The following is a 21034-nucleotide window of genomic DNA, read 5'->3' as shown; positions in this document are numbered from 1 at the left end:
ATTTCTATCTTTCATAGACAGACTTGTGTGGCCATGACAAGTTATTTGATGTGTAGAGAAGATCCTGTGCAGGTGCTGAAATAAATTATGTAACTTTCAAAACATCTAGAGTTGTTACTGATGTATTTGGCCTTTTTCCTTGTAGTTCTGCACATCTTTATCCCTACAGATTCTTTCTTTCTTTTTTCTTTCTTTAGATTTTCCTCTACAGGCCTCTTACGCCACACCACTGCCATTATTGTTGTACGACAGAGACGATGCGTGGTGAAGATATCGCATTGTCTTGCGAAAGTAAATGTTATAAGAAACTAGCGCTCAGCCGATCACTTTGCCCTCAGCAACCTACTGTCAGTCCCTTCCTTTCATGGTGTCAGACCTCGTCTCATGTCAACAAAATCATCAAGCAAATCAGACAAACACAGACACCACATCCTGTAAGCAGTGAACTGAGTTTATCAAACAACTAGCCACTTAAAAAGTTCAGATCAGAAAAGAGGCTTATTGTCGTTCTGTAATATACACTTATAAACACAGAAGAATTAAGATGACAAAAATAAATTGCTTGGTATTAAAGAAGTACATTTTAGTAGAAAAAAATGCCAACTGCTTCACACAGCACATAAAGTATAACATGTTAGAAACACGTCATGGTTAATTTTATTAATTTTACCCCACCCACAAAAACATTTAAACTCAATGCTCAAAGAATGTTGTTCTACAATCACCATTGCACCAGAGGATTTTAGATAACATACACGGTTCTTTTTTTCCCTGCATCTCCCTAGGGTTTTTGTATCAACATTCTGAATTTTGCTTGGCAACATAAGTTATTATGAGTTACAGTGTTATATTACACAGATTAACACATTTCTTTTATTTTTTTGGTTGTTATCTTTTAAAATAATTGTAACGAGTTTAATACTTAAAATATGCACATAAATACACCCTTTTCCCCTTTTGCTAAACAAAAGTTTAAATAAGTCCATAAGGCCAATAATGCTACAAAAAACAAATAAATCATATTCACTGACCATCTAGTAGCAACCAGATACTCTTTGTAAAGGTAATATATTGTTTCTGCAGTTTTAAAACACATTTGTTTCAGCCCAAAGTCTGAGTTTGATTGTGTTATGTTATGGTTATGATTTCTACTATGTATATATATTTTTTGTTATAATAGTGCACCCAGAATGTAAATCGTTCGGCTACATTATTATTATTCTTTTGCACTTTTGAAAAACAAAAAACAAAAACATAGTAGTGGTAAAAATTAATGTGCTCAAAAAATTATTTTCATTTTTGCATGTTTTGATTGAATAAAACCCTCAAAAGATAAGAAAAATTCATAGGTGTGTAGGTGTTTCCAAAGTTGTTCTTGGCAATGTACTTGAATGTACAGTTTCAAATATTTTAAAATTAAAATAAATAGCCGGGTTAAATTAACAGGAACAAATGAACTAAACAGGAACAGACAGACGGGAATAAATCATAATCAAACTAATACTGAGGCAGAGGGAAATTAACAAGAGTAACTAATACAGGGAGCAGGATAAAAACATACAGGTGAAGGATAAACTAAGGCAATAACATAACAAAAAGGAGTAACCAAACACGAGACCAAAACTTGACAGAGTCCAGGACAGGGATGATCCAGGGGCATGAACAACAAGGTGCTGAATACTAAGTACAGACTACTGAGGATAGGGAGTGCAGGATACAAAACAAACTGGCAGAGAACAGTGGGCAGACCAGAGTAGAAAAGGACAGGGGAACGGGTGAAACAAGCCAGGACAAGTGAGGTAGGTAAAGAAACCATACAGACTAACAGGAAGGGGCACAGGAGTGGCAACAATATAAAAGCCAAGGACAGGAAATAAATCTGGACAGCTAAACAAGGGAACAGGACCTATAACAGAATTATATCTAACAGATATGTACTAGATGTGCACATTTACAGACCTGTACTTTAAGTAAATTTTGGAGCACGTATGTTGCAGTTTTACATGAAGTGCATACATTTTAACTGCCACATGTACTTGTAATGGAGTGTTAGTTTTATTCAAATTCAGTTTTATTCACTTTTACTTGTGTTTTGAGTTCGTGTATTTCTACTATGTACATTCCCTGAAATTTCTCGAGTCATAATATTAGCCTCAGTTTGACTGTACATTACCTGCAAAAAAAAGATAAATTTGCTTGCTCCATCGTGACATTTAAAATTTTACTATGTTAAAACATTGTTCCTGTGGAACTGGTGAGACAATGACGCTTAGTCAATCATTGTGAATGCTGCAACAGCTGCATTAAATCCCAGGAACTGAATATAGTTTTATATGTTATTTAATAATTTTATAGCAGTTTTATTAAAATTGTCAAAATGTATATGCTTCATTTTTAAATTAAGATTTAACATACAAAATATGTGGCCAGATTCTCAAATAGCATGCATTGTTACAGATTAATATACAGCAATGGGAATCTGTTAAAATTACTTTCAGCCCAAACCACTGCAACAATAAAGTAGCTCTTACAAGTCAGTGCATTAGTATTTAGTTTAATGATACAATAAAATATTCACCACAATAAAATACTGTAGAGCCAAATATCTGCTTATTAAAAAAAACATTTGCAAACCATTTACAGTTGATTCATTTACAGAAGATTAAATTTTACCCAATTTTTCCAATATTTATTTTTATTTAAATTGCATAAATGACAGGTTTACTTTGCCTTAGTAAATGAGTAAACCAGTAAGCAGAATAAAGAGGATAATTGTGGATTTACAGTGAAGTATAATCCCATTTCCATTAAGACAAGTTTGGAGATTATCTGTGGAGAAAGAGGCAGAAACAGAGAAACATTTTCAAAGGATTGTTTAATTAAGTTGAGCATTGTGCATATAGGTACGTGTACGAAATGTGCTTAGTTGACATTAGGTTACTACTTAGACAGCTGTTTTTTCTAGTTTGCTGTCACTTTCAATAGATTAAGTATAAGGTGTAATATTTTATGATAAACAAATGTATTGGACTTTAAATGAAAGTGGATAATAGAGAGGGTCCTTCCGGATGAAAGTGGTGAAAAGATGCAACAGTGATTTGTACACCAAAAATAAAAAAATAAAGAAAAAACTGCAAGTTTTCTGGTGTTTGTGTGTATGTGAATAATCAGCTCAGCGGAGAGGTGTGTGAGTATTATTCACCCTGTGTGTGATCAGTGTTCTGTGAAGTGATGACTGTCCTCCCACTCAGACCTCCAGCACTGTGCTGAAGCAAAGGGGGGCAAGCCAGGATACAATCTCCTCCACAGGCTAAACACAGCAAAACGCCTCCCTCTCAGAGCCTGACGCAATGCCTCCTACTACTGGAAACTATATAAAGTGTGCGCGTGTGTATGTGTGTGTGTGTGTGTGTGTGTGTGTCTTATTATGCGTGTGATATAGATAGATAGATCTAACCTGCGACTTCCTGTATGTTTGGTAATACTTTGTTCCAGAGGTGACACTCTTTAGCTCGCAGCATGCTCCTCTGTTCTGGGTGGTTGTAGTTCAGAGTGACATATTCCTGCTTTTCAGGGGTGAACGCAAGCCACTTAGCTCCATCAATGCTTGGATTCCTGACAAAAAGAAAAGCCAATCAAGACAATTCCACAGTGTCATAAAGGTTTTCACACAGCTAGAGTGACTGGTTGACTAACTAATTATGCCTACCCTGTCCGGGCAAAGTTGCCCCAGTGTTTCATAATCTTCTTTGTCATGTTCACTTCATTCTTCGTGTATCCCAGGGATACATTCAGAGGCATTCCAAAAACAAATTCAATCTCATAGCCGTGAATAACGCCCATCCATTCTGGCCAAGGATTATTAGATGAACGGTGGTCAAAGAAATACATGAAAATTTTACCACCATGCTGTGAGTACCTGTAAAAGCAAATGACAATAGTAAGCTGCTTTTGTGCTTCTTTAGGTAAAACTTTATCAGAAAAACAAACAAACAAAGAAAAGAATGGACTGTGACTCAAACTATCAAAATCAATGGGACAGGTTCAGGTTGTTTTTATGCAGCTAATTCTTGTCCAAAAATTTTAAAAAGGCATCCAAAAGACATTGTGTTCGTGGTAATAGAATGTGCAGTCTATAGAAAGAGGTCAGAGCTGGAACAGCCAGTAATTATAATTCCTCTGTTTTAGGTTTTGCAGCTTTTTAGGCAACACAATGCCACCAATGCAACACTTTGCATTTTTACACAGGTCTGGTTTCTGAACACAAAGTAATTATATATATATTATTTATATAACACAAAATCACAAAAAACATCATCTCAAGGCACTTTAGTTAGTAAAGTCAAAACCTAACAGTACATATAGAGTAAAACCCAACCATTCCCCCTAGACCAATTATCTGTCTTCTTTCAGTTCTGCAATAATCATCGTCTTTCATGGTAATTTTTTCTACTAAATCAGAACACAACACTACAACAAAGATTTGCTGTTTACCGCTGAGCAAACTCTACCACAGGACAAACAAATAGTTGGTCTCCAACTAGACTTCCGAGCAAGTCACGATTTTTCATCTTGTTATCCTCATCGCTCCAGTCTGTGTAGTAAAAAATGGTTGCTTCTCTTGTAACATCACTTGCATCTACCATTGTAAGGTTCACTCCAGACAGAAAATTAGTTCTGGTGATGAGACTCTCACTGGTGATGTTAAAACCAGGTGCTCCATAAATTAGAGGGTAGGTCCCTTCATCCTTGTTTATGCCAAGCAGCACCTCTTTCTTTGGGAAATTGCCACTATTCAACAACACCTGTGTGACAATAAAAACTAATTAATTGATATATTCCCATACCTACATAACCACTAACACAGAAACACACGCACAAGTGAACACTCATACACATATGCACCTACCTTAGGTGTATCTGTTAAGAAGTCCCCATCTACTACTGGTAAAAATGGTAAGAATAAGATTGAATGCTGTGTGATGACATCAAATTGCTTTGATGTGATTTGTGCAGCATCAGCCTGTTGCAGACAATCTTCCAGATGAGCTACAGGAGATGTGGGACAGTTCAATGACTTCGCCAGTGCCAGAGACCTATATATTGACAGGGATAAAGAAAAGGGAGTGAAGAACATTAATGAAAGGAAAATGCAGGTGGAGGAAACATAGAGGAAGAAAGGATGTGCACAACAAACAATAGAACAAAATGTGGTATGGAATCACATATGTGTGCATGCCCATAATTAGGGTTAAATTTATCAGGATAAAAAATGTTGCATGAATGTCTTTACCATCAAATAGTTGTGATGACATTCCTCTTAAAATCACAAAGAGTTTGGTGATGTTGCAAAGGTTTCAGAACATCTTTCAAAAATACAAACCTGTTTTGCTGGTCCTGGTGGTCCAAAATAAACAAACTAATCTTTTCTTATTATATTTTCGCAGGTTTTATACAAATGTAGTTGGCACGAGTAATGGCCCAGCAATGCTGGCCCACCAAGCTTTTTATTTGAAAGTTGCTGGTTGAATTCCCCAGCCCAGCAGGATCAAATCTGATGTAAAGCAATGCTTTCCCCTCCCTCATCAATACTACTTTTCTTTTTTTAAGTGTTATCATCTCAGTGAACCTTTATAAATAAAACAAACTAAATAATTAAAATGCATTTTACTGATTTTCTAAAGTTCTTAATTTCCTAGCTTTTCTGCTACCAAACTAATTGTACTAACGGGGGCAGGAGAAGATGTGGCAGAAGCTGAGGTGGCCTTGTTGAACAGAGCAGGACTTTTTGGGGCAACAAAAGATGTCAACCTGAGTGGTTGAGTGCCATGCCAGCCTTGTGTTTTTTTACTTTAAGAGAGTTATTCTCACAGCAAATAATGAAGTTTAAAACAAACAAGCTAATAAAGCAATTAAAAAGCTGTCACTTTCTAAGCTTTTTGTCTATCAAACTAAATGTTTTCATATATTGTACACCATTAAAATAGTTGCCTTAAGTCATCATTTGCCTTAAGCGGTGCAAGTGACTGATTGACACTTCACCTGAGGGCCTTAACGTAGCTGCATGAACTCACTGGCTGAGACTGATAAGTACTAGAGTGTATATATATATATTCCATATAACTTGACTCAGCATATGCTGATACCACTCATACATGCTTGCTGCTCTCGATACTTCATGTACATGCTGGACTGCAGTCTATATGCCCCTCTTATTTCATATGACATATGACACGTAAAATGTGAGTACGAAAAGATTTCATTTGCACATCCTGGCATCATGTTTTAAAGTAAACCACAAACATTTTTCTAAGTCAGGTCAAATTGTTACCAGATTTGAATGGATCTCACCATATCCCACACTGTAAGCATGCATGGGAAACAACTTTTGTGTAACTGCACCTTGAAAGATTTATGTCTGTTAAAAATTTGACAATGAAATGTAAATTATGATACTACTGCTTGACTTGTATGTAGCATGACAGTCCTGAATAAGTGATACATGAGGAATACCACAAATCTTTTTAAAATATGTAGTACATGGCACCACTTCACATAAATTAAACTGCAATGCACATAATATTATGTGTCAAACATATTACGGATAACAAAGTCAGTAGGATTTATTCTGTAGGGGCCATACATTAATGTATAAATTGTAATGGGAATACATCATGTAGCTGCTGAAATATTTCACTCTGGATTAAGTTGTGAGCTTCAAGACTGAAATATATATTAGTGAAGACAAAAGACAAGAATACATATATTCCCAGTACCTGTCCCAAGCCTCAGTCAAGCTGATTATGCCCCAGGGTGAATTAGGAGAGCCGCTCTGCATTACAACCCTTTGGAAAAGATCTTGACTCCCTGGTGAGAGCAGGTGTAAGCCGACAGAAAAAGACCCAGCACTCTCCCCAAATAGAGTCACCTGGAAATGACAGCAACTCCAAATGATAATAGCTTTTCTTAATCAAGAAAACAATTACTGATTATAATAAGTAAATACCTTTGAAGGATCCCCTCCAAAATTAGCAATATTATTGAGTACCCACTGGAGGGCCAAGCGCTGGTCCAGAAGACCTGCATTGCCCCGAATGTTTTCGTTGTCATGAAGAGACAGAAAACCGAAAGCTCCAAGTCTGTCAATGTTGAGCAAAAGGTTGAGGAAAAATGTTGAAAGCTTTGACACTGATTCTAATCACATTCATTTACTGTCAAAGATTAAAAGTTAATGATGTTCCTAGTGTGCTTTTATGCTAGAGGGTGGATATCTGAACTGAGCCTAGTGGGACCAGACGAGGCCCAAGGGTTTGAGTCGGGTTTAAACAGAAATTTAGAAATCATGTTTGAGTTTAGCTGGGGTCTGGTTATAAGTAATATAAATAGGCATAATTGTAAGTGTTTATAACTGTAAAACACATCACATGAATCCATGTTTTTTTCGTTATTCTAATTTAACATGCTATTAAACTCTAAAATGATGAGTGTTCATGAGTGGTTACATGCTTGCGCTAGAAAAAACACAGCATGGATGCATCTGTGTCTGCCTTGGCTTGGGTTCAACCACCATTCCTTCGGGCTCGGGTCACGTTCCAACAGAAAAATGCAGCCTGTCTATGCTCTACATTATACAATATTCAAGACAACTACCACATTTCTGGCAGGCAAGGCTCCTTATAACTAAGTATCATGCCAGTAAATTTACAGTTACACAGATTCTTTCTAAGTACTTATTTTCAGCTTACATCAATTTTTACCTGTAATTCATGGAAACCACCACAACGCCTTCAGAATTACTCAGGTAGCGGCCATCATAAATTTCCAGAGAGGATGTTCCAGAAGTAAACCCACCTCCATAGATCCAGACAAGAACAGGAACAAGTGGTGAGGGCTGAGGCTTGGTATTAACATGTGGAGACCAGACATTTAGATACAGACAGTCCTCACTCAGAGGAGTGTTTGGGTTCCACATCTCTGCCCCTTTGAACCCTAGAATGAATATTTGTTAATTATTGGCAAAAGAAACTGACTGGGACTGCATACTAACAATAAATACATTTTATCTGTCTTCCAATAACCTTTAGAAGTAAACATAATATCTGAGCCACAGTATGTAACAAGTTAAAGTTCAACCACATTTTAGAACAAGCAATATTTTAAGATAAATGGAATATAAGTTAACTTATATGCCTGATTATGGCAATAGCTGTGAACTTTTACAGACACAAGGTGTATAAACAAGTAAACACATCCTTGGATTTTTTTCCTTCCTAATGGAGACTTTTTTCGTCTGAAGCAGAAACAGTGACCTAACAAAAGTGCAGTCAGTACAGTCCTGTTTAAATCTATTTGTGTTCTCATATCTATATTTGGAGTGTGCTTTGGGCATTTTCACTGTACATATGTCCAACACTAGTATTACGTGACAGGTGGCTGACAGGTGGCTGTGTCTATATATAGCCATTTGTTCATGATCCAGCCCCAATTAATCACCTACTTCAAATAGACACGTATTAGGTTGAGTGTGTGTGTGTGTGTGTGTGTGTATGAGTGTGTGTGTGTGTGTGTGTGTGTACCCAGACTTTATAATATGTTTAAGTACACATTTTTTTGTTTGGTAAACTAATAAATCGGCTTCTAACAAGTTCTTACAATCCATTCCTAGTATTTACGACTGTCTACAGCAGTAAAGCATTCAAACACTCACACACCGAGTTGGAGTATAGTCTAATAAAACTGCCACACCCCATTGAAAGGCCTACCCAAAGTTAGTACAGTAGCTTTTAGGGTCATATTTCATAAAGCTATTAACTAAAATAAATTCCTTGTTTGCTCATCCAATTTAGACACTACACCACTAAACTACATTAATCTCCATGTTAGTCTGATGTGAAGTGAAACACTTAACTAGGTTATACTAAATTAAGCCACTGCATTATCCAACATACATGTTTGTTTATCGTTATAATACACGTCATCTTCTTGGATATACAAATGCAATCTGTTGGTAAGCTGGATTCAGGGTCTCTACAGAAGGTGTTGCAAAACCTCACATAGCCCACAATGACATCATCCTAGCCAGACCCCATGCTGGCCAGGTCATTTTTCGAGCTATAAGAAAATAAGAAAAATATTATAACTATACTTACTAGCTGCCACTTCAGCCAAATAACCAGTGGATGGTAGAAGTCTGTGCGAGAAGTCGCATCATAGTTGGTGTAAAGCAGACATGCTTCTTTCCACTATTGTGGTCTTGCTTCACTTTTTATCACTTTTTTTTGGGGCTGGAAACCTTCCTGTTTTTTTCTTACTTATACTCAGTAACAAAGAAAGGATCTGTTGCTGTTTTTCTCATTCCAACAGCCTCACCATTTTTATTGGGTGACACTGTGACTCACTATTATCACACCCCAGAATGGTTTGTAATTTAGAACTTTTTTCACACTTGGCTTGGTGACACACATTAAGTATGGTGGTATTTATCTCCAATGTTTTCTCTGGCCTGAAAGAGCTTTGTCGAATCTGAGGAAGTACCCTAAACTATATACTGTTTGTAGAGGCGATCTTACACGTATCTGATGGTCCAAGATTTACTTTACTACAGAGAATGTTGTATGATGAACATTGAAGATTTATTGATTTATTGTATTTGTTTCTCATCTTAGCCGATAAAAGACTAATTCTACAATACAAGTTTATGAACAAAAGTATGGCTAAATCCACAGTACTCGGTAAGAAACCGTGTGCCTCAACAGCTACCCACTGAACCTTTCACTTCTACCTTGTTGCAGTCCGCACTACCTTGTAGTCGGTGCATTGTTTCCTTGACAACTGAAAAAATAACTTAAAAGGTAATCGTCAGTACTTACATATACTTCTTAATCTAATTAACCTTACAGTACACCAACATATACAGAGGAAAACCTGGTTTGGCTCATACACTATTTATAATATTGTGAGGGTCTTTGTCCATTCCACTTGGAGGCCATTTATAACAGTTGTGTCAGAAAAATAATTAATAAAATGTTTAACAGGATGTTACGTGTGTCGTGAACCATTATGTACGTGAACCATTATTTCACCATGGTGATCCATTTTTGAGAGGTTTCTGTAAGTAAGACTTATAGAAAAGCAAAGAGAAATATTTGTTACTAAATGTTTTTGAACAAGCTTTGCCCTAACGACTCAGAAAATTCCCATTCTTTCTTGTTAATTAGTAAGTGTTGCTGCTTTCTTTTGTATTGTAAAAGGATAATGTCTAATGCCCACAGGCTGCACTAAGTGTGGCAGAGCACAGAAGGGATTGATGAGCATAACAGAGCAGGGAGACAGAAGGCTGGGCAGAGCAGAGTAGATTAATTTGAAGTCTTATGCAACCATTGGAAAAATACCATATTGTAGCTTTAAGGTAATGCTTCACTCAAACATGTCCTAGACTAGAGTAACTACTTTGGTGTCCTATCCAAGTGTGACAATGGATCACTAAATCAGATTAAACTCCATAAAGCCTGATTTATGCAGGTAACACTAAACTTGAATAAGCTATCCATCAACTTTACACATGGTGAGTTTATTAAGCAGTTCATCTGCAGATAAAAAAAAACAAATCTTGCTTTCTTTGACCCTTGCATAAGTCTGAAACAAAGTCAATGTCAAAAAGATTTCATTAAGTCAATGTTTGTTTGGTAGAGAAAATTTCTAATTTATGACACAAAATCAGGGTAACAAACAGGATGAACATTTTAAAAATGCAGGCAGTTGCACACACACATGCAGACACAAACTTTGTTGGCCTTCAACATCTTTGTGCAGGAATAGTGAGTCATCAGGCTCTCTGAATGCCTTTTTGGCAGGGATTTAACTCAAAACACCCACTTGAACATTTCACTATAAAGAACGTATATGAATATACAATTTAGACTATCTCCTACCTGGAAAAGTTGTATCCAGCAACTGGTAGCAGGAATTTGAGAATCTGGTGGCATCCCTCACACCTTCCCATGACTCTGCTGGCTCTGGAGCTATAAATCTGAGTTTTCTTACAGGTGGTTTTGCATAAGGAATTCCAAGAAATGCTCTAACATTACCACCAGGCACTGAAAGCAACTTTCCTTGAACTTTTCCATGCGTAGTATTGATTACAAAGTTATCTTGAGTGACAGGTGATACAGCCAGGAAATGGAGCAGCAGCAGCAGAAGGGTGTGTAAAGAGACTGCCTCCATGGGAAATCCTGGGAAGATATAAAAAATGCACATCCACACTGTATTCCCTATGTGATAAATTATGGCTTCTGGATTATGAAGATAACACATGTAACTCTGTCTTATTAATTAAAAGTTTTACTTACACTGATTTTGTATTTTCAATCTTTTTTAACAGAAAAAAAAAACCTAATGTAAAGTCTTGAATGTTATATATACATTAGGTTTTATTTCTTTACTTCCCGTTTTGTTAATTCATTATGCATCAACTTTTATTAGAATAAACATAACCACTGGTGTAAGCAAATGTAATGTTCACTGTTTAGGCTTAATATTGTAAGCCCAAAAATCAATGATACTTTAAATAGTCCAAGTATATATGCAGTACAGAGTCAGTGCACACATAGTGTGTGTGTGTGTGTGTGTGTGGTGTGTGTGTGTGAAAGAGAGAAAGGGGGAGAGGGAATGCGGCGGGGGAGGGGGTGGGGGTCATTCCCGCAACAGGCGACAAGTGTGTCAGTTCACAACCGTCTTTTTATAATCCTCAAATATTAAACAACAAAATACGCAACTGATTACACGCGCGCAGCTCACTCGTAAAGCCACTTACTCACTAAGTCACAGACTAAACAAGCAGACATCCCCTACACTGACAGCTTCGCACAGCTGGATAATAAGGAGACGAACGGTGGAGAGAGACGCGCTCCAACAGAGATTTTTAAGAGCGACTCTTTTTTTTTCCTTGTAGTGAATCTATCAGTGTAAGTTAATAAAATAGGTTTGTAGGCGTCTTACCTTGTCAGTTAGAAGTTTGTCTCTGTCTAGATCGGATAAGGACACATCAATGATGGGGTATAAAGAAGGCGTGGACTCTGAAACCCTCCTTCTTTTCCCTGTCGTTATCCACCACCCACACCTAATATTGCTGCAACCAGAATGCGATATCTACGTGTATAACTCTAAATAATATAATACTCAGGTCACCTGACCTGTAAAGTATACTGCTCTTCAACGCAAAAGTATTAGTAACCGAAGGTTCTGCAGAGTACTAGGGCACGTAAATGTTCTATTAGTTGGCATTATTAAAACGTTATGTACAGTTAGACCAAAGTTCAACTTGCAGGCAGCTCCAAATCTGAGGGGTTGTGACATTGCTGGGGGTTCCAAACAACTCATTTTTCTAAAACAACATTGTATTCATTGTTTTTATGTAATTTATTATAAATTGTAATTGTAAATTATTATATTATTATGTCATATTACACATTTGGTGTTTGAAAAGCTTTGTGACCACTTTAGCTGTTTACACAGGGGAATTTTACACAGGAAATGTCAAGAACGCTTTGAGAACATATCTGAAACATTATAATGTGATGCTAAAAGATCATACCTTTCCATAAGGCAAACAACTGCGCCACAGACATTCTTCCTCGACAATAAACAATAACAAGGAAATTATACAGTGCTGAAAACAGGAGAGTATGTTGCATCAAACACTGATGGGTTGATTTAGCACAGTGACACATGCTTTTGTTTGCATGTCCCCCATAGCAACTCTGCTAAAAGTGTCATCTGAATTATGTTTACAAACATGTTCTTAATCAACATATCTCCATATCACATCGTGTCATTGTCAGGAGTCTCATTCTCCAATTTGTTCATATCCCATTAGTCATTTAAACTTAGGAACTCGGTATCTTTGAATAAGAAACAGAAATGCGTACATGAAATGTGCAGAAATTAAATACTTTGTTGTGGGCAATTGAAGAGCCAATGAAGCCAAGGAAGAAAAATAACCGTCCAATTCAAGCTGTAAATTACTACTAACTCAAGTAGGAAATTACTACTACCGAACACAAGACTGTAATGTGTTTATGCCCTTCAAACCTAACTACACATTGGAAACAGCATGCAAATCTGCCTCTCTTTTGTCCCAGGTGTTGTATGCTACCTTCCATCCAGACTGCCCCATTCCACTTGGCAATTTGTAAATGTTTCATTCTGTTTCATACTATTTATATAATGGTAGTAATTACTTTGAATACGTTTCTCTTATGATTGAGTTTTCCTACTTGTGCAAACTAACTCTGTACAGTAAGGCTAATCCCAACTTAGGTATTGTCATATTGGACATGTATTTTCTTTAATTATTCCAGAAACTAAAGGTTGATTTGGCATGAAAACATAAACTTGTACCTCCTCATTATTCCACTTCCTGTTTCTGCCCTTTTCTGCCTCCCACTACTGTCTGCCTGTGGCTTTTTTATCTTCTTTGCTTTCCTTTCCTACTTATCTGGAGGCCAAGGCTGGAGAGAAAAGTAAACTTTAGTGCTGTGTGAGCCGGTGTGTATGAGTTTGTGCATGCTGGCTGTATGTGTGTGTGTGTGTGTGTGTGTGTGTGTACATTAGTGTGTGTTGCCTACTTGCGTTTGTTTACATGTGTGAGACATTTCCCATTAGCTGTGTGCATGTACTGTATGTGTGTACTTGTGCATGCATTCATGTTATTTATAGTATGGTAATGTGTAATTGGATTAACAATAAACAAACCCCTCCTGGGACTCCGATGCAGTGCCTTGGCACAATACACCGAATAGAGCACACAGGTTTAAATCAAGCTGATTACAGTTGTATTCTCTTCAACTGTCACACAGTGTAGTGTATATAGGCATGAGCCATACACGTGGATTTCAAGCTAAAATAAAATCAACCATTAGTACCTTCCAAACAATATTGTGACCCACCGGGACTTGGGGTTCAGTGTTTTGCACGAGGACACTTTGACACGTAGCCAGGATGGACCAGGAGTCGGACCACTGACCTTGTGGTTGGTGGACAATTTACCAACTGCCGCCTTTAAATATATTGATGTTATTTGAGTATTTGCACTTGTGTGAATGTCTGCTGATGACTAATAAAACCAATCGACCTAGACTTACAAATATCAAGCTACTATATCTACTGGTCCTTCTTTAAAGAACATTTCTATACTAATAAAAACAGACCAACTTTTTTTTTTTTTACCCAGTCTTTCAAAAATAATCTTAATAGTGATTGTCCCATTTACACTGTCACTTTTTAAATAAATATAATGATGCACCTATTAATGGGAAAACATGGATAACACAACAGTCCCACTATATTCACAAATTGTATATTCCACAACAAGATTAGATATTTTGATGCAAAACAAATACCTTGTGTGTGAATTAAGTGATTCTGAAACACGTGCAACTTGACAAATACATAAATTAACATGATCATGCTCATCACATTCAGGAGAAAACAATTTGATTGCAGGAACATTTCCTATCATATTTGTTGTTGCAAATTAGTTTCTATGACATGGAATTGTTTTTTATATTGAAACTTATTTAATTACTTTCCAAGCTTCTTTAATTACTTTGGTTCAAACTGTGCCTTTCTAGCTTTATCCTCGAAGATTGTATAGTGCGAAAAAAAAAAAAGATTTTGAGTATTATCCTGATTATATTAACTCCACATATTTTTGAAAAAAAGAAATATTTTCATAATTCGGCTTTTGCTTGAAAATCAAACATCACCAATGAAAAGAAATCCCCATTCCTTGGCAGAAAAGAAAAGCTCTGCAGGGAAATGAATGCCCCTAAAGCCAAAACTTTAAAAACACAGGAAAGCATTTAACCCTGTTCTCTCTGCAGTGACCCATTTTTCTTTTCTTCCTTTTTCTCTGTCATTCTCTCACTCTTCTTTGTCTCTCCATCCTTCAGTATACCAGACAGCTGTAACAGTGGAGAAGAAAGGGAACAATGGGGTGGGCTGGCTATTTAGAGACGAGTGCAGCTCAGCAGGAGGGTGGACAGATGTACAGACATAGGTGAGAAGAGAGATTGAAAGAGAAAGACAGAGGGAGCAAACAGTTTGTTTGAGAAGCAAGACCACATAGTATTTTCCGTAACTGCACACCATCAGGGATTAGATGGGTAAAGATGACATGACAGCCATTTGAATCATTTAAGAGAATTTTTTTTCTTAACATCACAAATATAGACTTGGGACTGGAATGCAATTCCCTAACGCACACACACAAACAAATGTGCCCTTTTATTTTCAGTCTGCTTTTTATGAAGGAAGGGGAAAGCATTAAGAAAAGTATAATTGCAAAAAAAGAAAAAAAAAGTTAATTCATTTTTTGTGTGTAAGCTTGAAGCAATGACACAGTAAACATCCAATCACCGTGTCACAGAGAAGGATATTGCTTTATGTCATGCTCTCTCTTTCCAGTTTTTACTTGGATGTCTGTGTGCCCACATATGTGTATGTAACTATTTTAAGCTAGAGTTTTCAAGCATCATCCCAAAGCATCATTCCAGCAGTTTTCAGCAGCATCATCCTAAAATATGAGGTACATTAAAAATAAAATCTACTGTAGATTTCTAGATCAGTACTATTTTTCAACAAATATTTATTCAGCTAGATTGTGACACATACAGGTATCAGACATAATGTGCAGATACACCTGTGATTAGGCCCACATAGATACATCTCACATTAACATCAGATTAAAACGTTTGGATTCCTTAAAACAGACAATGTATTAATTGACTAATCTTTACCAAAGTGCTTTGCTAGCCTAAGCTTAACCCCACCATATTCAATTCAATTCAATTCAATTCAACTTTATTTATATAGCGCCAATTCACAACAAAGTCATCTCAGGGCACTTTACAGAATAAAGTCAAGATTATAAAGATATATAAAGAGAACCCAACAATACCCCCTGGAGCAAGCCATAGGCAACAGTGGAGAGGAAAAACTTCCTTTAACGGAAGAAACCTCCAGCAGAACCAGGCTCAGGGTGGACGGCCATCTGCCTCGACCGGTTGGGGTGAGTGGAAAGGGGAGAGAGAAAAGAACAGAGCAACAAAAAGCAACAACAAAACATCTGGCAGATTGGTAGGATCAGTAGCTTCACGCTGGAAGACACACAGCTTCAAAGCCGGGGGACACCTGCAGAAAGGGACAGAGAGAGGGGGACAGAGGAGGACAAAGACAACTACGGGAGAGAACACACAGAGTTAATGACATACAGTGGTGAAAATTGCTGGATGAGAGGAGAGGAGAGATGGTCAAGAGGAGGAAAGGAGCTCAGTGCATTGGGGGGTGGGTCCCCCAGCAGTCTAAGCCTATGGCAGCATAACTATAACTAACTATATGCTTTATTAAAAAGGAAAGTTTTAAGCCTAGACTTAAAAGTAGAGAGGGTGTCTGCTTCCCGAATCTGAACTGGGAGCTGGTTCCACAGGAGAGGAGCTTGATAGCTAAAGGCTCTACCTCCCATTCTACTTTTGGAAATTTTGGGAACCACAAGTAGGCCTGCATTCTGAGAGCGAAGTGGTCTACTGGGATGATATGGTGCTATGAGGTCTTCTAAATATGATGGAGCCTGACCATTCAGAGCTTTATATGTAAGAAGCAGGGTTTTAAATTCTATTCTACATTTAATGGGAAGCCAATGGAGAGAAGCTAGTGAATGTGAAATATGATCTCTCTTGCTAGTTCCAGTCAGCACTCTTGCTGCAGCATTTTGGATTAATTGCAGGCTCTTTAGGGAGTTACTGGGGCATCCTGAAAGTAGGGAATTACAGTAGTCCAACCTAGAGGTAACAAATGCATGGACCAGTTTTTCGGCATCACTTTGAGACAGGATGCTCCTAATTTTGGCAATGTTCCGTAGGTGGAAGAAGGCTGTTCTAGAGATTTGTTTTATATGTGAGTTAAAGGATAGATCCTGATCAAAAATAACTCCAAGGTTCCTTGCAGTAGTACTGGAGGCCAGACTTATGCCATCTAGTGTGACAATATGGTTGGACATCATATCTCTGAGATTTTTGGGCCCAAATACTATGACTTCAGTTTTGTCTGAGTTTAAAAGTAAAAAATTGTGGGACATCCAGGCCTTGATGTCTTGTAGGCATGCTTGAAGCTTTATTAACTGATTATTTTCATCTGGTTCCATAGATAAATATAGCTGGGTATCATCAGCATAACATTGGAAATTTATGGAGTGTTTTCTAATAATGTTGCCTAAAGGAGACATATATAAAGTAAAAAGTATTGGTCCTAACACAGAGCCTTGTGGAACTCCATAGCTAACCTTTGTGTGCATGGATTCATCATTAACATGAACAAATTGAAATCTATCAGATAGATAAGATTTAAACCAACCTAGTGCAGTTCCTGTAATTCCATTTTCATGTTCCAGTCTCTGTAATAAAATGTTATGATCAATGGTATCAAATGCAGCACTAAGATCTAACAGAACAAGTATAGCGATGAGTCCAGTATCTGAGGCCATGAGAAGATCGTTGGTGACTTTTACCAGTGCTGTTTCTGTACTATGATGAACTCTAAATCCTGACTGAAAGTCTTCATACAAATTATTCCTATGAAGGTGATCACATAATTGTTTTGCGACTACTTTTTCAATTATTTTAGAAATAAAGGGGAGATTAGATATTGGTCTGTAATTGGCTAAAACACCTGGGTCAAGACAGGGTTTTTTAAGTAATGGTTTAATTACAGCTACCTTATAGGCCTGTGGTACATAGCCTGTTTCTAAAGATAGATTTACGATATCTAATATGAATGTATCTATTAAGGGTAAAGCTTCCTTGAGCAGCTTAGTTGGAATAGGGTCTAGCAGACAGGTTGTTGGTTTAGATGAGGTAATAATTGAAGTTAGCTCAGAGAGATCTATGGGTAAAAAGCAGTCTAACAGGGAGTGGGGCCTTATCGATGACTCTAGCACTGTTGAACATGAAGATCTATCTGTAATTTTTGGGGGGAGGATCTGGTGAATTCGTTCTCTAATAGCTACAATTTTATTCATAAAGAAGGTCATGAAGTCATTGCTGCTCAAAGTTAAGGGAATAGTAGGCTCAACAGAACTATGGCTCTTAGTCAGCCTGGCTACAGTGCTGAACAGAAACCGGGGGTTGTTCTTATTTTCTTCTATTAATGATGAATAATATGCTGTTCTGGCATCACTGAGAGCTTTTTTGTACATTTCTAAACTATTTTTCCAGGCTAAATGAGATTCTTCTAACTTTCTGGAACGCCACTTCCTTTCTAACTTTCGTGTTTCCTGTTTTAAGTTGCGTGTTTGTGAACTATACCATGGAGATCGCCTCTGCTTGTTTACTGCCTTCTTTTTTAGAGGGGCAACACTATCGAGTATTGTACGTAGTGAGGCGGCAGAATTGTCAACAAGATAATCTACTTGTGCAGGAGTAACATTAAGGAGACTACTTTCCATTGTATTAACATATGGTGAAGCAAATGATGAAGAAATAATTTATTGACTTGATTTGTTGACAGCTTTTTCACTTAAGCATCTGCTATAGTGGAATTTTTCCCTACGTGCTATATAGTCTGTTATTGTAAATTCAAATGTTATTAAAAAATGGTCAGACAGAAGAGAGTCCATATCCACCCAAAACTCCTTGCAACTTGTTTTCCAGGTCATCAGAAAATTATCTCTTTGGTACTTTCCGTTCCCTGCAAAAATATGTTTGTAGCAAAAATATACTTTTTAAGAGGCAGGGTTACTTCAGGCAATGTAAACTGATAAACTGGGAGGGAATGTAGGGAATGTGAGACAGCTGGTTAACAGATTGCAGAGCCCACCAGATAACTCAGAGTGGAATGGAGACTGACAATGTTAAGTGTGACAGCGTGGGCAAAGCAGTGAATCCCAGTTACCTGTTGGTAGTCTCCTGTCTACCAGTTTTGGTGGCCTACAAATTTGAAAGAACTCATGTGCCACTACCTAACTTTACTAAAAGCAGATGAAGCTGAGAAGTGAAACATGACTACATGTTCTCATCCCACAACGTCAGATATTAATTCTCCCAAGGTGTCAAACTGTGCCACTTTGTCCTCTGTTGTATCATATTGACCCTTTGGTGTTACTATTGGATGCTTCAGGAGCGCTATCTGATGGAAAGTATTAAACAACTATTTGAAGAAACAACTGCGTCCAGTATTGACACTGCAGGTGCACTTTGGTGTCAGTACTTGACGCTGCAGGATCACGCTCACCTTTTGACGTGACAGGAACGACTTCATATACACAAAAAGGGGAAAGGAAACAGCTTCAGGCTAACTTTACGTTGAGAAACAACTACGGTTAGAGTTAGGCCCAAAAAATTCAGGTTAAGGTTAAAAGAAAAACAACATTGAAACAAAATGCTACAAAAAGTGACAACATCACACATGTGCTTCCTTAATATAGTAACCATGTGCACCACATTATGAATCAATCATCAATAGAGTCAAACCCCCGTCTCATGTGGAAAAGTCCTATGTCTTGTTGTACCATCCACCACCCTCATCCTCTTTCCTATGAGCATGTAAGGTCAGCATGTAATGCAGAAGATCTTGACAAAGCAACGCTTATTAATGCATCAGGAATGAGATTGTTGAACATGACAATGAAATGTATCGAGTGTGCCTGCATTTTACTGTACCTTCATAACTTTTATAATTGCTAACAGCCACACAGCGTAAAGCAGCCTGACTGTTCTTAATCAGTGCTCAGCATATAGAGGTATATATTAGTGTTGATTGATTCAGATCCAAATCTTGATATTTTACTGCAAGGAATTTGAATTCTACATTTTGTTATATAAATGCAGGTGTAGAGGCAATTACTTCACTCCAGTGATTGTTGTATGTAGAACACTGAACATTTATTGTATTTGTTTCTCAACTTAGCCAATAACGGAATAATTGTACAATACAAGTCTACGAACAGTAATTTCATAAACATGTTCACAAACTCATCAAAAAGCAATACTTTTTCAAAGTACGGCCATATCCATAGGACACAATAAGTAACCGTGTGCCTTCACAGCTACACACTGTCTCTCGTGTAGTCTACGCCTGTTCCTTTCGACTTTAGAGCCGAAGCAAACTCTCATGAAACAAAACCATTGTTATGCATCATCAGGTATACGTTTAGGTGTATCACCAGTACACCTAAACCATTCATAAACTTAATTGCTGGAAACAATTACTAAACTACTTATGCTTAAACACAAAAAGAAATCATGCAAAAAACTACAAACATCATGACTAATTTTCTCTGGTGTTTTCTTCTTTCTTCTGATGTCAGAGGTTGACAGCACTTAACACACCGTAGGAGATCGGTCTTTAGCACTATCTCATTCTGATTCCTGAAGAAGACAGACCTTAGCTATGGGTCTATGAAACTCGTTGGTCCTCGTCTTGATACGAGCCTGACGGACTAAACCTCACTCATGCTTTCTTGTGTGGATAATTCTGCCAATCACCCAAGAGTTATGAGGTGCTGACTGGAGCTGATATTCCCTCCTGAAAATTCTTCCGCTGGCAGTGATGAATTATTTCTACCTCTGCTTCCTGGAGCTCATCTACAGTTATGTCTTGTTTTGTAGTTCACCTTTTTTCTTTGTAGCTGAATATCTTGGACAATATTTTCAAACAGCTCCTTTCTCTTTCTGAATGAAGTTTGAAGCATATTTTTTAATCTGACTTGGTGGTTGGTGATGAAGACCGACCATCACGAGATAAGGGTGGAGGCCGGCATCTGAGCCAGAAACCTTCCGAGGTCTGGGCTGGAGGCCGGCGTGGGCCTCTGGAACCCGTCTGCGACAAAGTAGGTGGGGCATCTGGCAACCCCTAGGCAGGCGGGGAACCAACCAACGGAGGATCAGGTGCTGGGCCTGACGAGACATTGGCTGACCCAGGAACAGAGACTGTTGCTGCGCCAGTCAGCTGGGTACCAGGAACAGGTAATGCGATGGCCGCC

The 21034-nt window shown here is 37.7% G+C and overlaps 1 protein-coding gene across 1 annotated transcript; it reads right to left on the bottom strand.

Moving 5' to 3' along the window:
* Window positions 1–430: 430 nt before the first annotated feature.
* Window positions 431–12147, bottom strand: LOC137129355 (acetylcholinesterase-like). The gene is made up of 10 exons (XM_067508408.1): window positions 11998–12147; window positions 10932–11231; window positions 7758–7989; window positions 7007–7139; window positions 6777–6928; window positions 4910–5096; window positions 4495–4805; window positions 3710–3919; window positions 3458–3615; window positions 431–2829 (listed from the first exon to the last, which is right to left on the bottom strand). Exons 2-10 carry the CDS (start codon window positions 11221–11223, stop codon window positions 2732–2734), a joined length of 1773 nt encoding a protein of 590 aa, XP_067364509.1. The 5' UTR covers window positions 11224–11231; window positions 11998–12147; the 3' UTR covers window positions 431–2731.
* Window positions 12148–21034: the final 8887 nt, after the last annotated feature.

Source organism: Channa argus, chromosome 6, assembly GCF_033026475.1.
Source record: "Channa argus isolate prfri chromosome 6, Channa argus male v1.0, whole genome shotgun sequence".
NCBI classification, from domain to species: Eukaryota; Metazoa; Chordata; class Actinopteri; order Anabantiformes; family Channidae; genus Channa; species Channa argus.
This window is presented reverse-complemented; position numbering and strand designations above follow the sequence as displayed.